Source organism: Pelophylax lessonae, assembly GCF_965119305.1.
Source record: "Pelophylax lessonae genome assembly, chromosome: 5".
In the NCBI taxonomy this organism is placed as follows: Eukaryota; Metazoa; Chordata; class Amphibia; order Anura; family Ranidae; genus Pelophylax; species Pelophylax lessonae.
The window spans coordinates 331,566,934-331,585,503 of record NC_138772.1 but is presented as its reverse complement, the minus strand read 5'-3'; the positions used below and the strand labels follow the sequence as shown (position 1 = coordinate 331,585,503).

General features: G+C 37.0%; 1 protein-coding gene across 1 annotated transcript in view; it reads left to right on the top strand.

The window, feature by feature from the left end:
• LOC309556798 (uncharacterized protein) overlaps positions 1-18,570 on the top strand; it is a gene marked incomplete at both ends in the record, with an annotated part of 256,883 nt that overhangs the window by 23,954 nt on the left and 214,359 nt on the right. Inside the window, one exon of the mRNA XM_082259313.1 lies at positions 7,188-7,436. Coding sequence (XP_082115439.1) covers positions 7,188-7,436 — 249 coding nt within the window. The remainder of the gene's footprint in view (positions 1-7,187; positions 7,437-18,570) is intronic.

Below are 18,570 nucleotides of genomic sequence, written 5' to 3'. Positions count from 1 at the left end.
CAGGAGCTGGGAGGAGAATCAGCTCCCGTTCAATCCTGCCTCTAATGCGGGTTCACACTCGCCTTCATCTTATTTCCACTCGCCTAATGCAAGCAGGCAAGTGGAAATTTTGCGGACTGGCCTAAAGCACCTTTAATGGGCATGTAAGCATCAGGACTGGGCCAAGGGTCAATCAAAAAAAGGGGTCTGGTCTCATGAATCACATTTTCTTTTACATTATGCAAAAGGCTAAGTGCGTGTGTTCTGCTTACCTGGGGAAGATATGACATAGGCAATTCTCCAGATTTCAATCCATTGAACATCTTTTGGCACGTGCTAGAAAAACAAGTCTGATCCATGGAGGCCCAACCTCACAACTAGGATTTAAAGATATTACAGCCTATCTTCAGAGGTCTAGTGGCTTTCATGCCACAATGGGTCAGAGCAGTTTTGGTGAAAAAAGGGGGGGGTGTACTCAATGTTATGTCATATTTTTATGGCTGATTGGTATATATACTACTGTGCAATAGTTTTAGTCAGGTGAAAATGCTGTACATTAGGAATGTTTTAATGAATAGAAGTGTAAATAATTTATTTTTATCAATTAACAAAATGTAATGTAAAAGAACAAAATATAAATACCAAATCAAAGCAATATTTTGTATGACCACCCTTTTCCTTCAAAACAGCATGAATTCTGCTAGGTACACTTGCACACAGTTTTTGAAGGAACTCAGCAGGTAGGTTGTTTAAAACATCTTGGGGAGCTAACAACAGATATTATGTGGATGTAGGTTGCCTCAAATCCTTCTGTATCTTCATGTAATTCCAGACAGACTCAATGATATTGAGATGAGGGCTCTGTGAGGCTAAACCATCACTTCCAGGGTTCCTTGTTCTTCTGTACTCTGAAAATAGTTCTTAATGACATTGTCTGTATGTTTGGGGTCATCGTCCTGCTGCAGAATAAATTTTGGGCTAATCACATGCTTACCTGATAGTATGGCAAAACGGATAAGCATCTGCCTGTATTTCTCAACATTGAGGACTCCATTGATCCTGACCAAGTCTCAAATTCTATTTACAGATATGCAGCCTCAAACTTGCAAGAAACCTCCACCATGCTTCAATGTTGCCTGCAGGCAGTCATTATTGTACCTCTCCGGCAGTTTGGAGAACAAACTGCCTCCTGCTACAGAAAAATATTTTAAAGTTTGACTCATAAGTCCAGAGCCCCTGCTGCCATTTTTCTGCACCCCAGTTCCTATGCTTTAATACATAGTTGAGTTGTTTAGCCTTGTTTCTACATTGGAGGTATGGCTTTTTGGCCGCAATTCTTCCATGAAGACCATTACTGGCCAGACTTCTCTTCTGTTTGGATTGAACCAAAAGCTCATCCCTATTCGCCAGCTATCAGATCTAAAGCAAAAAAAAAGTCCTTATTTGCATGCACACCTTGCTCCCACAGCACATTTGCTTAAAAAATGCCTCTAAGTATTGGTTGATTTCAAGAAAGCTCTATTCCTTTATTTTCGAATTCTTCATTTCAAAAAAAGCAAGGATATCGTTTGAAGAGAGCTCTGGAAATTGCATTTTTATGTTGTGTTTCCATTGACAGACCAAAGGATATGCATAGAATTTATGTTATGTTCATCCAGCAAAGATTACTTTCCAGTAGTAAATGTAAACATATGTCAGTACTATCATTCAAACTTTACCTATTTATTCCAGTTTACATAGAAATGTACTTGAAAAAATGTATATAAAACTTTAGTTCTCATATTGTCTTATATTACTAAACTTTTTTTTATGTGAAACATAACCTACTGTAAATGCTTTAGTTTACCCTATTTTGCTTTTTCATTAGGACTAATGGTTCAGTTTAGTGAAAGTTTTAAAACCACTGAAGCATTTAAAGTGAATCTAAACAATATTATGCAGCTCAGTATTCCTTTAATGTGATGGCTGCAATTATTTTATGGGGCTTCCTTTTCTTACCTCTTGTAGATTTATCCCCCCCCCCTTATGACCAGGCCATTTTTTGCGATATGGCACTGCGTTACTGATAATTGCACAGTCATGCAACCCTGTACAGAAATAAAATGTATGTCAGTTTTTTTCCCACAAATAGAGCTTTTTTTGGTGGTATTTATCACCACTGTGTTTTTTATTTTTTGTACTACAAAAAAAGACCAACATTTTTGAAAAAAAAAAGCAATATTTTTTACCTCACAGAAATAGTTTATAACAGTTTTGTTGGTTCTCGCGGGATTAGCTTAGTTAAGAAATCTCCATACCTTTCATAATGGTATGACCCTCAATCTTAGAATGCCGGAACTTTACTCTTAATTGGTGAATCTCAAGCTGGACACAATGTCCTGTGGCGATGGGACATAGTGGGCTTTATCCTATTCTATCCCGCCAGAACCTTTCCAACCCTCCACAGTGGTCATAGACCTGTAGCGGTCACTTCTCAACATACATGCCTTGCTTAGCCACTGTACCACACCGACAATATCAAACCTTAGACAGGTTTAGGCAACCTTAGACAACCTTAGACAACCTTAGACAGGTGGGCAGGTTCCCCCTGTTAATGGGTTTACCTATCTAGGAGGGAATCCCTCCTCCTCCTCTATCTCCCTCCCCACAACAATTTCCCCCCGATCCTCCTTATTCCCCTTTCGACCCACCGATCACAACCGATTCATGAAAAGTTAGCCATGGCCACACATATCGCTGACAACCCTCCCCCACAGGTCAAGCTCTACTAATTAAATGTTAGAGGACCAAACACACCTAAAAAAAAATACAAACTCCTATTATTCTTACGCAAAACTAAAGCGGGTGTGGTAAACATCACTTCAGATCTGATAACATTCCCAAACTCTACAATGGTTACTCCCCTACAGCTTTCCACGCTTCCAATAATGAATTCAAGTCCAAGGGAGTATCCATCCTCATATCCAAAACTTGTCCTATCTAGATTCAAGACACTCTAAAAGACGATCAGGGTAGATACTCATTTATTAAAGAGAAAATATTTGGCAAACCCATCACCCTTGCCAACCTTTTATGCACCTAATAAACACCATGTATCTTTTTTTCCACAACACACTGCAGCTCCTTACATCCTTTCAAGGCAGAACACTGATTTTAGGAGGTGACTTCAACCTGGCTCTCACCCCCTCTCTGGACACTTCCTCCGGGTCCTCCTCACTGCCATATAGTGCTCTATGGGCAATCAAATTGCAATTAAGTAACCTAACTCTGCACGACACATGGCACACCTTGTTTTCCAACACCAAGGACTGCACATTCTTTTAGTTGCCACATAACAGATAGCAGATAACACATAACAATAAAAACATTGTTAAAAAAAATTAAAATAATCAAATGTCTTCATAATTTTTGGCCAATATTTATTCTGCTACAACTTTTTGGTAAAAAAAAAAAAATATATATATATCTATATATCTATATATATAGATATATATATACCAATTAGCATATATTGATTGAAATGCAAACGTTATAGTGTTTACAGACTATGGTATATATTTTTTTTAAACTAGTAATGGCAGCAATTAGAGGCTTATAGCAGGACTGCGATATTGTGGTGAACAATCGAACACTAACTGACAATTTTTACACCAGTGACACTAATACAGGGATCAGTGCTAAAAATATGCATTGTCACTGTACTAATGACAATGTGTGGAAAGGGGTTAAATATCTAGGGTAATCAAAGGGTTAACTGTTTGCCTAGCCAGTGTTGTTGTGTACTGTATGTGCTGCTTTTACTAGGGGACGTGATGCATTTTATTCCCTTCCTAGCAGGGAGACAAAATCCATTCCTTCCCCACTGTCAGAGTGGAGATCTGCTTTGTTTACATAGGCAGATCTCTGTTCTGTGGGTTTTTCCGACGATTGGCAGGTGCCAGCGGACATCCTGTGCCACATCTGGTGGTAGTTTAGTTTAAAACTATCTGCACCTCAATCAAGGAAGACTTTGCTTTATTTAGGCAGATGTGGTAACAATACTAACTAAGGCAACAAATTCAGGTAAGTACTACTATCACCACCACTTTAGGAACCTATCACTATGGCAGATATTTAAACAATTCCCACCAATTCTCAGATTATAAAACGGATGGTAAATAAGACAAACTCTGAGCTGGAGTACAGAGATATGCCAGTACTCAAGAATAGGGCTTCTCTGGGTTTGGAAACTTCTTGCACATTGTTGCATCCCCGGTCCTATTCGGCTGTCATCTAAGTGATTCCTCAACAGGAAACTAAATGAAAACAATACTGGGATACTAGTGATGTCATTAGCCAAATATGGAAATGTCCATATTTGGGAAATTACTACAACAGTCTTTATGAATCCCCCTATATTGTTCAGAGTTTTAATGATTTTTTAAAATACTCAGACATAAGAGATACATTCGAAGTAAATTACTAATATTTTAAAAATGCTGATTGTATGCATAGTTTGTAGCTACATACACTATCTTATCAAAAGTATTGGAACACCTGCCTTTACACCCACATGAACTTTAATGGCATCCCAGTCTTAGTCCGTATTCAATATTGAGTTGGCCCACCCTTTGCAGCTATAACAGCTTCAACTCTTCTGGGAAGGCTGTCCACAAGGTTTAGGAGTGTGTCTATGGGAATGTTTGACCATTCTTCCAGAAGCGCATTTGTGAGGTTAGGCACCGATGTTTGAAAGAAGGCCTGGCTCGCAGTCTGCACTTTAATTCATCCCAAAGCTGTTCTATCGGGTTGAGGTCAGGTCTCTGTACAGGTCAGTCAAGTTCCTCCACCCCAAACTAGCTCATCCGTGTCTTTATGAACCTTGCTTTGTGCACTGGTGTGTAGTCATGTTGGAACAGGAAGGCCAACCTCAAACTGTTTCCACAAAGCTGGGAGCATGAAATTGTCCAAAATGTCTTGGTATGCAGATGCCCTAAGAGTTCCCTTCACTGGAACTAGGGATCCAAGGCCGACCCCTGAAAAACAACCCCACACCATAATCCCCCCTCTACGAAATGATTTGGACCAGTGCACAAAGCAAGGTCCATAAAGACATGGATGAGTGAGTTTGGGGTGGAGGAACATGACTGGCCAGCAGAGTCCTGATCCCAACCTGATAGAACACCTTTGGGATGAACTAGAGTGCAGACTGCGAGCCAGACCTTTTCTTCAACATCAGTGTCTAACCTCACAAATGCGCTTCTGGAAGAATGGTCAAACATTCCCATAGACACACTCCTAAACCTTGCGGACAGCCTTTTCAGAAGAGTTGAATCTGTTAAAGCTGCAAAGGGTGGGTCAACTCAATATTGAACCCTACGGACTAAGACTGGAATGCCATTAAAGTTCATGTGGGTGTAAAGTCAGGTGTCCCAATACTTTTGGTAATATAGTGAATATAACCTGAGAAAGCAATATTTGCCAACTAAATAATCAAGTTATGCTTGGTTGTGTAGTATTATTTTGGGTCTACTAAAGGCGTAGAGAATATTAACCAAGCTCAGTAAAAATGCATAGCCCTATTTGCTTCAGTCATGTGAAACAAAAACAAGTTTACCTCATTCATTAAACAAAGATAAATGAACATTTACTTTACAAAGTGAAGATGTGTCGCTTTTTAGTAAATTAACCCCAATCAGCTGACTTGTTGAAAAGAGTCCAGTTCACCTCCTCTGAGACCGATCTCTCATCTCAACAGCTGTTGAGTGGTTAGAACGAATGTTTGTAGTAACTAATCAGTGGCTAATCTGCAAATCTCTTCATTGAATATAGTAACGCATCGATAGATCTATCTATGGAGCTAGCGTGTGAAAATGTAAAAGTCATATAAAAGATTACTTTTTGTTAAGCACTGTAATAATGACTCTAAACTTATGCTCACTGAAATATGTTATAATTCCCTTTAGGCCTAAAGTTAATAAAATGTAATTATATTCAAGCACATAAAGAAACATAGGTAAAGGCCCTTGAGTCATGACAAAATGGTGAAATGACCTTTGTATTTCCCGGGCACATAGTGATATACTGTTATTAAAATATTGGTAGATGGAAATTGAAGATAGATAGATAGATAGATAGATAGATAGATAGATAGATAGATAGATAGATAGATAGATAGATAGATAGATAGATAGATAGATAGATAGATAGATAGATAGATAGATAGATAGATAGATAGATAGATAGATAGATAGATAGATAGATAGATAGATAGATAGATAGATAGATAGATAGATAGATAGATAGATAGATAGATAGATAGATAGATAGATAGATAGATAGATAGATAGATAGATAGATAGATAGATAGATAGATAGATAGATAGATAGATAGATAGATAGATAGATAGATAGATAGATAGATAGATAGATAGATAGATAGATAGATAGATAGATAGATAGATAGATAGATAGATAGATAGATAGATAGATAGATAGATAGATAGATAGATAGATAGATAGATAGATAGATAGATAGATAGATAGATAGATAGATAGATAGATAGATAGATAGATAGATAGATAGATAGATAGATAGATAGATAGATAGATAGATAGATAGATAGATAGATAGATAGATAGATAGATAGATAGATAGATAGATAGATAGATAGATAGATAGATAGATAGATAGATAGATAGATAGATAGATAGATAGATAGATAGATAGATAGATAGATAGATAGATAGATAGATAGATAGATAGATAGATAGATAGATAGATAGATAGATAGATAGATAGATAGATAGATAGATAGATAGATAGATAGATAGATAGATAGATAGATAGATAGATAGATAGATAGATAGATAGATAGATAGATAGATAGATAGATAGATAGATAGATAGATAGATAGATAGATAGATAGATAGATAGATAGATAGATAGATAGATAGATAGATAGATAGATAGATAGATAGATAGATAGATAGATAGATAGATAATCCAGAAAATACTAACTGTAAATAAACCAGGGTAAGCAAAGAGGGTTTACAGCCGATAAATATTCCCTTGCGATTAATGACAACTAAAGTAAGCCAGGGAATGTTTTAAACTGATTGCATTCACTCAAAGCAGAGATATCAGCTTTAAGTTTACTTTCCACCTAACTATGTGAAAGCAGTGTCAGTTCCCTTGTTAGACCAAAAAACTGCTTATTTCTTTCAGGGGGGCTGGTCCGACAAACCCCAGCCCATACAGCCTATGCAGATACTCTTGAAATGCCTGCGTGGGGTTAAAGATAAGATACCCAAGGGTCATTATGTTGTGAAAACATCTCTTCTGAGTCGACCTGGAGGACATGCTCTTCAGTGGTCCAAAGTTAAGGATCATCTATGGGCTGAAACAACTTTGCCAGTTTTCCACAAGGGTCAATTCCATGACGTGGAGATCACTGTACATCATGCTGTACATACAGTAAGTTTTTACTTTCCTTTCTATTTCTTTTAGATCAATAAAAATGTGATTTCCATGTCCATTATAACATCATCTCTAGTAATGAAAAAATATATACTGATTGCATCATGTATTTGTACTGCATGCGTTTAAAGCTTCTGCATGCGTTTAAGGCTTCTCATACATATTTCATCATTTATGAAGTACTGCCCATTTATTGTAACACCAAGATATATTTTTAGCACTTCTTTGCACAACAGGATTTTGTGATTGTTTATTAAATCTGCCTATTGACTTCTGCAGAGGATTTTTCAAGTGGGCACAATCTGACTATTCCCAAAACCTATTGAGTTCATGTCACTAAAATGATTCAAGGTTGAGAATCAAAAAGCGAAACAATGGTGTTGCATGTTGAGGCATGAATACAATTACAAACAAAAAGAAATCCTAACTTGTCAATCACTCATTCCTCATGCTCCATTTGCAAGAGACAGCATATTTGAGTTTTTCACCGATTCTTTCTAAACAAATTCAAGATGGCTGTCATCTCATGTCCTTGGATACCTTACCTCTGACAAAACATGATTATTGCAATCTCAGCATAGCATAGATTTTTCATTTTCCAATAGAGATAAGTTTATGGTTTGGTCTGAACATAAGTTCAGACTAAACATTGGCTGTTTGGACCACTGAAAGTATTACTACTGCTATTATAAAAGACATCTTCCCACTGTCTATAGTTAACGATGCTGGTGGATGCAGGCACTGAGGCAGTGATGTCACCCAGCCTCATCCACTTTCATGGCCAGGAATAGCATGCCAAGCTCATGCTACAGACCCCACAATAAACAAAAAAAGTAAAAAAAAAACTGGCAACATCTTGCAGTTGATTGACGGACACAGGATTCAAGGTCAATTGGGTTATACTGCCACCTACTGGTAAACCAAAAACTGACCAGCCTGGCATCACTCTTCCCACTCCCAGCATGCCTACGTTTTGTAGAAACGCCATACTAGAAGATCATAGACACAAAGGGGATGGTACCTGTGCCCCTATATCAGTGATGGCGAACCTTGGCGTCCCAGATGTTTTGGAACTACATTTCCTATGAGTGCATGAGCATTATGGGAAATGTAATTCCAAAACATCTGGGGTGCCAAGGTTTGCCACCACTGCCCTATATGAACTCCAAAAAATTAAATTCACAGGAAAAAAAAAATAAAATTTTCTTTCTAATCCATGGAGGGACACATGGACTGGCTGGTGATGAAAAGCCAAGAAGCATTCAAAGAATTGACAGGAAAGGGAGGAGCCCAATCCTCCTTGGACTATGATCTGTGTAAGCCATCTAGAAATGGATGAGCCAGAAGCTGATTGCCAAATACAGGGACCACACAGGATGACAAAGAGAGAGTCAGTCTTATTAATATTTAAAAAAATAAAATTGTGCACCAGCCCATAAGAAGACAAAGCTGCATGCACAAATAAAATAAAACAACAGTATGAGAAAAACATGCTGTGCTGTCTAAAACTTCAAACCCATATGTCAAAAAACAAATGATGAATTATGGCAAAAGAATATGATAATTAAAGTGCTGACACAACCAAGCGTGTATGTGTATCATTCAAATAAAGACATCACAAATGTCTTTATTTGAATGATACACATACACGCTTGGTTGTGTCAGCACTTTAATTATTAAACCCAAAAACAAACATTATATTGCAGCTTACCAATTCTTAGATGTGATGGCTGCATTCATTTTCTTTTTTAGACTTCCTTTCTTTTATTTTCATCTGGTGACCCAGCCAGCAAGTCTATTGTTTTTCAAAAGTACAAGCACTCCAGCAGAATGTATCAGCTTACATGGATCAGACTGGTATGTCTCCTTGGGGCATTGGATGAGGAATTGTGTAGTTTATATAACACTTACACGACGTATATACCATGCCAGGAAATGAATAGCAAAGTAATGGCTTTTACTTCACCCCCCTAAAAATTCTCACTTTGTAGGATTTTAAAGGCAACCAATGAACAATTACAATAGAGAAATGTCTATACTGTGCTAACCAACCCAAAAGGTTGATATAAACAATAGAATTAAAAAAAGAACAGCGCTAAATCAAAGAGAACTGTGACAGCTCTCAATATAAATATAAGTGATAAAGTGCATATAAAACCAAATCAATGGTAAATACAAACATTCAAAAAATTCAAAAAGAAGTCCCAAATATAAGTGCAGAGTGAAGACATCCAAGATGATAAGGTAGATCGTAATATAAATATATCCCGTCACCAACACCAAAATAAATATTGCGCTCACCAGATGATGTTGACCCAAACTACTATACAGCATGAGGGTCAAATAAAGTTAATAAGATGGTACTGAGATTCCTTGAAATGGACTGCAACCACAGATGTTGCCCAGGTAGATGTCCATTAGGGTAAATGCAGAATGAGGCTCACAGACATCCAGGACCATATGAATATAGACCAAATGAAACAAACATAGTGTAAAACCCCAAAAAATAAATGTATTTACATAAGGGAAATGCACTCACAAACAGTCCAGTGGTAACAGGCAAATATATGCAGGCAAATCAGGCTACAGAGGCACGATCCTGATGCATTTCGTCCCATAGGACATTCTCAAAGGATTTGACCAGCTGATTTTGACCTTTGGACCCGGCGCATCACAAATCGTGGTGAAGGGCCAATGACAGCGGCCCTTTACCACGTGATCGCTCCGTTCAATGATGGAGCAATCAGTTGTCAACAAAACGGCGCATGTCCGGTTCAGTTCTCTCCTCTCTCTGTGCCACATCCATGCCACATCAGTGCTCATCTGTGCCACATCCATGCCACATCAGTGTTCATCTGTGCCACATCAGTGCCACTACAGTGCTTATCAAGCCATACAGTGCCTCACAAAAATGTAATGGATAGTCAGGAAATTATGGTGCTCCCTGAATGCTGGGCCTCTGTATGTGGCTAGGCTATGTAAAAGTCTCACACATGTGGTATCGCCATACTTAGGAGGAGAATGTATTTTGGGGTGCCATTTTTGCTTTGTACACGCTATGTGTTAGAAATAAGTTATAAATGGACAACTTGTGTTTTCATTTTCTTTCCACATTTTCCAAAAACTTGTGAAAAAATATGACATGTTCATGTATACTGATGTACTGATGGCCTGGTGATATCATTTCTTTAGGCCTTTAAAGTGCCAGAACAGTACAACCCCCCCCCCCCCCCCCATTGCATTTAGTAAGAAACATGGCAAGTCTTTTGGACAATAAAGAAATGAAATCATTTTTTCACATTTTTTTTTACATAGTGTCCCCAGTGCAGTACAGGGTCATCATGTGACTAGTGTGGCAGTCATCAGGGATACTGAATGACTGATATATATATATATATATACATATACATATATATATCTAGATAGATCTAGATAGATAGATAGATAGATAGATAGATAGATAGATAGATAGATAGATAGATAGATAGATAGATAGATAGATAGATAGATAGATAGATAGATAGATAGATAGATAGATAGATAGATAGATAGATAGATAGATAGATAGATAGATAGATAGATAGATAGATAGATAGATAGATAGATAGATAGATAGATAGATAGATAGATAGATAGATAGATAGATAGATAGATAGATAGATAGATAGATAGATAGATAGATAGATAGATAGATAGATAGATAGATAGATAGATAGATAGATAGATAGATAGATAGATAGATAGATAGATAGATAGATAGATAGATAGATAGATAGATAGATAGATAGATAGATAGATAGATAGATAGATAGATAGATAGATAGATAGATAGATAGATAGATAGATAGATAGATAGATAGATAGATAGATAGATAGATAGATAGATAGATAGATAGATAGATAGATAGATAGATAGATAGATAGATAGATAGATAGATAGATAGATAGATAGATAGATAGATAGATAGATAGATAGATAGATAGATAGATAGATAGATAGATAGATAGATAGATAGATAGATAGATAGATAGATAGATAGATAGATAGATAGATAGATAGATAGATAGATAGATAGATAGATAGATAGATAGATAGATAGATAGATAGATAGATAGATAGATAGATAGATAGATAGATAGATAGATAGATAGATAGATAGATAGATAGATAGATAGATAGATAGATAGATAGATAGATAGATAGATAGATAGATAGATAGATAGATAGATAGATAGATAGATAGATAGATAGATAGATAGATAGATAGATAGATAGATAGATAGATAGATAGATAGATAGATAGATAGATAGATAGATAGATATATCTGTCCACCGTGCTGTGCGCTCCTGACCTGGAACAGGCTGAACCACCTACATGTACGTGATGTAGCCTGCCCACCGGCCACACGCAGTATATGTACTGTAGGTGGTCGGCAAGTGATTTTTCACATACTGTGCCTCTTGAATGTGATATACTACACATCCTCCTGCACACTAAGCTCTTGAAAATGCCTAATTGGGCAGATAAATAATTTATTCTGGCCATTGAAATGAATGAATGCTGAAGCATTCATCGGATTTAGGCATGTTTAGCGTGTTTACATGTGTTGAGGCATGTCAGACATTTTTTCAACCCAAACGCTCCTCTCCTAAATGATTTTGGTGGGTTCAGTTGGTACTTGGGTCCACACTCTCTGGTAAGCTTCCCCTAACTATCTATGGTGGTGGATATTGGCCCTTTGATGGTTGCCACCATTTATGGATCATCACTTTTACCACTTATGAAAATTCTTTGATGTATGGGTACACAGCCGGTGGCCCCTTGTATACAATTCATCCCTAATTTTGCAACATTAAGTCTTTGGGACTGAATATTTATCACTATTTACTACTTTTCTGTCTGTATGTATCATATTTCACTATATAAACTATTTCAGTGCAGCACCTTTTTTTATGTTTAATTTTTTTTTTTTTTTTTTTATTTCAGGTACTTATATAGCGCTGTCAATTTACGCAGTGCTTTACATACACATTGCACATTCACATCAGTCCCTGCCCTCAAGGAGCTTACAATCTAAGGTCCCTAACTCACATTCATAATCCATTACACAATATTTGTCAATTGTGGTTTTAATAGCTCTTTTGTAGTTTATTAGCATGGAGATACCTTTTTATAAAAGCATTAATGTGTTGATTTCACAGCATGGGGCAGGTCCTTGGCCAGACTGTGCTTTAACTGCCGTGTAGAAAAGTGAGGTCAAGGATCTATAGTAAATGTGCTTCCTGGTAGGGGTAAAAAAAATGTAAAGAGTGGCTGAATAAAATTACAAATCTCTTTCTTCAGGTAAAGCATATAGTTAGCTTCTGGCATATAGTTATGCTTTGAGCTTTTTACAGATAGTAAGTGAGAGAAGTCTACCAATGCTAAAGATGCTGCATTTAGTAATGTACTCTATGTAAATCATGCCTGATGTCTATTATTCATTGTAAAATGGGCACCACACATTTGTAATAATATAAATGATGTGCAAATTCTGTGAAAAATTTAGTGCCCCTTCTTGCAGTTTTAAGAACACTTGTCATGCATGCAGCTATTTTATCTCAGAGTTTAAAATTTAGTATTCTTTTAAAATTAATGGGATTCAACTTTTATGCTTGAAGGAAGAAAAAAAATGCTTGATTTTTATTTTTTATTTAAGGTCTCTTTAATACTTCAGAAGGTAAAGCCTTCTAGAATGGACCAGTTCTAAAATGTATGGAGAATGGGATTCATATGCTTGTCACTATTAGTCATGCCCACAGTTCCTTTCCAAGAAGTGCTTTCTGCAAACTACATATATCAGAAATTGATTAACATGACCTGAGGTATTCATTTTTAAAAGATGATGAGACCACTACTTCCTAAGAGGTTATTTTCTGTATGTCAGCATCCATCTGAGAATGGAAATGATTTTAATAAGTGCCAAATACATGGTGTTTCTACAGGAAACTAGAGCAGAAACTTTGCAGAGAATGTAGCTCAAGGAAAAAAACTGTGAAAGTATTTTTTTTTTTCAAGTGCAAAGTTGTAGCAATAGCACAAGAAATTAATGCAACAAAGCGGTATACACTTGTTAACTGACCTACATTATAATATATAAACACCAAATACATTTTTTCAGATATCATATTTTTTTGCAATTATAAATCATTTGTCCGCAAGACATATTTTAAAAATATTTTATTCTAAAAAATCTTACAAGATATATAAGTGGTGCAAAACACAGTGATGGGGAAGACCAGTAACCAAAAAGTAATCAGATTTAATCTTCAGCAGTCTAAAGATGTTAGCATAGCTGATAGCTAATTGGTTGACATAGTTTTGCATATTGCTTTTTTAATAATATGTAAGCCTAAGAATATGTTTGTATAGGCATCAAGATTGCACCGGAATTACCAGATTTTTAGTACTGGATGTCTCAACAGGACATGACCATACTTTTTTTTCTTTGCCTACATTCTAACTCCAGCCTAGTTATTATTCCTGTCTGATGCCTCGCTGTCTGGATTTCTCTCATGTCTTATCTCAGTAACACTGGGGTTGATTTACTAAAACTGGAGAGTTAAAATTCAGGTGCAGCTGTGCATGGTAACCAGGGCTGCTGATAGGGGGGACCACCAGTCCTCCTGTAGGGGACCTGGGCACACAGGGGGGGGGGGGGCTAACAGCTTGGGGAATCGGTTTGATTGGGCAGAGGGCAAATTACAGATGCAAGCCCTGTGCGGCTCTCTGCAGCAGCTGAAAGCGCCAGTTTCTCCCCCTCCTGCCAGCTTTCAGCTGCTTTGGGGAGAGACACAGGGCATTGTTCCTGTAATTGCTTCTCTGATACCAATCCCACTCCCTGTTCTGCCCTCTTCTGATCCCCCCCTCTACCTGTGTTCCCCCATTCATTGTGCCCCCCCCCCCCCCACCTGCAGCGCTGCAGTCTTCCCTGTCCTGTAAAAAAATACCAAATTGTAAAAATAAATAAATAAGCATTGTAATAAGTTAATTAAAAAACATGTAAAATAAAATAATTGTAAACATTTTTAAAATAAATTCAATTTTTTTTAATGTAAAAAAACAATTAAAAAGGGTTAATTCACACTGTTATGTTTGTGTCTGCTAATAATGATTTTAGTGTTTTTTTTTGTGAAAATATTGTCTTGATATATTCAGGGGGGCCCTGCCAGGTAGGCTGCACAGGGCCCCATGATTTCTAACAGCAGTCATGATGGTACCCAATCAGCTTCAAACTTAAGCTTGTTCAATTAAGCTTTCACAATAAAACCTGGAAGCTGATTGGTTTCTATGCAGAGCTGCACCAAGTTTTCCACTCTTCAGTTTTAATAAATCAACCTCAGTGTATATAAATCTCCAATATGGGCACAGACAACAGTAAACAATTGCCAGCAGTTTTAGTGTCCCTTTACAAAACTGTCTTATTACTTTCTAGGGTTGATCTACCAAATTGAAAATTACATAATCTGATACAGCTTTGCAGACAAACAAATCAGCTTCCAGGCTTTTTTTTTTTTTGTCAAAGCTTAATTGAACAAGGTGAAGTTGGACCATGTAAAGCTGCACCAGATTTTGCACTCTGAAGTTTTAGTAAAGCAACCCCTCTGTGTCCCTCCAATTCCTGAGCTGGTACCCATCTGTACTAGATATAGACAGCAGTAAAATCTGACATAGGTTCAAAACTTTCTCGTATACAAGACATTCAGGTAAGTATTTTGGTGGTCGAGTACCCCCCTCTGTATTACTCTTAACCACTTCCTGCAAAATCATGTACTTGTATGTAAGTTTGCTGAAGTGGTTGTACTGGGGTGATGCCTGCAGCTACAGGCATTACCCCAGTACCATTTTTTTGAGCTGACGAGTTGGCTTTCTAGTAATACCAACCGATGCGTTTCTAGTAATACCAACCGATGCGGCTAAGCAGATGCTCAGCTGTTATCATTAGGAGCGGGAGAGGACATTCCCCCCTCCCACTGCCTTCCGCCGCTCAGCCCAGGTCTACCGGTGGGAGGTCTGCTGGCTAGCCAGGCCCCCGAACAAAGCCATGGCAATGTCGCAACATCACTTCTGGTTAACTTGGTAGCCAACGACACCAATTGAGAAAAAAATGACAGTACGTTGGTCTTAGCATTTTGAATACTTTTAAGTGCAGTGGAGGGATCTGGGGTCTTTTAGACCCCAGATCCCTCCATAAAGAGGACATGTCACTGCCTATTACTTTTAAAAGGGATGTTTACATTCCCTGTGACGGCAATAAAAGTAATCAGATAAACATTTTTTAAAGGAACAGTGTAAAAAAATAAATAAAATGAATGATAAAATTAAAACTTTTAAAGCGATCCATCCCTCCGTGCTCACGCACCAAAGAAAACACATGAGTAAGTCGCGCCCGTAAATGTGAACAGTGTTCAAATCACACGTGAGGTATCGCCGTGATTGTTGGAGTGAGAGAAATAATTCTAGCACAAGAACTTCTCTGTAACTCTAAACAAGTAACTGTTAAAAACTTTTAAAGCGTCGCCTATGGAGTTTTTTAAGTATCGCAGTTTGTCACCATTCTATGTGCGTGCACAATTTTAAAGCGTGACATGTTAAGTATCTATTTATTTAGCCTAACATTATCTTTCACATTATAAAAAAATTGGGCTAACTTTACAGTTTTTTTTTTTTTTAATTCTTTGAAAGGTATTCTTTCCAAAACAAATTGTGTTTGAAAGGCCGCTGCGCAAATACGGTGTGACATAAAATATTACAACCACCACCGTTTTTTTCTCTAGGGTCTCTGCTAAAAATATACATATAATGTTTGGGGTTTTTAAGTAATTTTTTAGCAAAAATAACCCGATTTTAACTTGTAAACAACAAATGTCAGAAATAGGCCTGGTTTTGAAGTGGTTAAAGGATTATTAGACTGTATGCTCCACTTGAGCAGGTACCGCTGTAAAGTCATTGTTCTGTATAAAGTGATGTTATTTCCAGCTGTCAACTCTAATGTTCCTTTATTATGAGTTATGCAGCCGCTACCGCCACCATAAGGAGCTAGGTATTAAATAAGGGGGAATGAAAATGTAAACAAAAGTGAAGCTGTTGACTACAGTGACCAATCAGATCACTACAGTGACCAATCAGATCCTTTGCTGTATTTTCTATTTATGAAATAGTCTATATAGCGCCACTAACATTTTTGTAACCAACCCAGAACAATAATGCATCTCTCACATGGTTAAGCTGGCTATACACTAGTATATTTTATATTCAACACAAAATGTTTTTGTACATTCGATGACTGGATAATTGTTGAAAGTACTTCAAAAGTTTATTTCGCTTTTAACATTTAATATTGTAATTTCCTGATCGAAAATCATGTACACTATTGGGAAATCATTAGCTTGCGATACATTTTCCATCCCGCTCCTATTTTCTTGTCACTGTGGTCGAAAACAAACATCAATTTGACCCCACTAACAATTAGGAAATCGAACAAAGGCCCTTAGAATGAAAAGTGTAAAATTATATTATTCAAGTGTATAGTCAGCTTTAGGGCTTGTTCAAACTTGACTAAATTTTTAACGCTTAATAAATGCTCCTATGGCGTTAGCATGGGCGTTAAACTTTCAGTAATGAGCTTTAGTATGGGCGTTAGACAGGCGTTTCACAAGCGTTAACGATGAGTTAAAAATGCTCCCCAAACGCCCTATGGGCAGGTTTGAAGCGTTTGATGAGCGTTAAGGTGCGTTAAAACCTCTTCACAAATGCCTATTCCATTACAAGAAATAAGCTAATCTTAACGCCCCACAACTTAAATGTTGGTGGTGGATTTCTTCACAACAATATTTTTTTGGTAGTGGGTTTTCACTTAGTATCCATTTGGAGCACATTTAAGTGCCGGTTCACACTACCGCAGCACGACTTCGGGGGAGACCTGTGAAGTCGCGTGCACCGCGACTTCGGCGCGACTTGCACGGACTTCATATAATGAATGTCAATGCAAGTCGCTCCGATGTCGGCCTGAAGTAGTACAGGAACTACTATCTAAGTCGGAGCGACTTGAGTCTCTCCTATTAGAACGGTTCCCGTAGCACTGCATGGACCGCGACTTGTCAGTCTGACCAGTCGCCTGACAAGTCGCGGTAGTGTGAATGGGCACTTAAAGATTTGTTTTATTTACACTTGTTTGGATTTATTTATGGATTATAATTGTTGCACCTTTTACTTAAATGTCGTGTCACTTTCATTGTGATTTGACGTGTCAGTATTTTGCTTTATCACTTTTTTTGAAGTTATATAGGTCTTAATACTCATACAGGTATTCCTAACATATTTCTTTATATTTTCACATTGATTTAATATTGCATTACTCCACATATGAAATTTACACATGGTTTAAGTATCTATTAATGGCTACCTTATGGGTAATCATTCAGTAGCGCTGCACATATTGTTTTAATTGTTGTTTACATTTGTCCTGTGTGTCGTGCTGGCTGCTTATTCAGACATTAGCGCGGTATTCTCTCTTGTTTTATACTGTTAATCACTGTTTATTGTATTACGATTTTTTTTTTCTAAAGCATACCAAAATATTTTGATATGTGCCTTCCATTCCAGCCATTTTAATTGCTTGGTTTGGCCCAAATATGCACATTGTCATGATGTCATTGGTATGTGCTCTGTGTTAAAATTTCACTAAGCTGTGTAACCAAAAATACTTACCTTTAATAAAAATATGCTTTGCAACTAATTTGTGTATAATGGTTTTAGTCTTTCTTCAAGCAGTTATAGAAAAATATGTCTGGTTTACATGAAATCTGATACTGTTAATGGTTTTATAGAGGCCCCTACAGGGCTGTGGTCCTTCTTAACAGATGCTTCTGTTTTAGTCTTTATCATTGTAAGGCACATGAATATATATTCATAATGCATGTAATGTATTGTACAGCTTTATTATAAAAAAGATCATTTCTTTATTCCTCCGTTTTGTTTTTGGATTTATGTTAAAAAACACACATGCAAAGACCAAAGAAAAATATACAGTATAAGCCGCAGAAATACTATGACGCAGCTAAAGGAAAATGGTTACATTTTTAGAATGA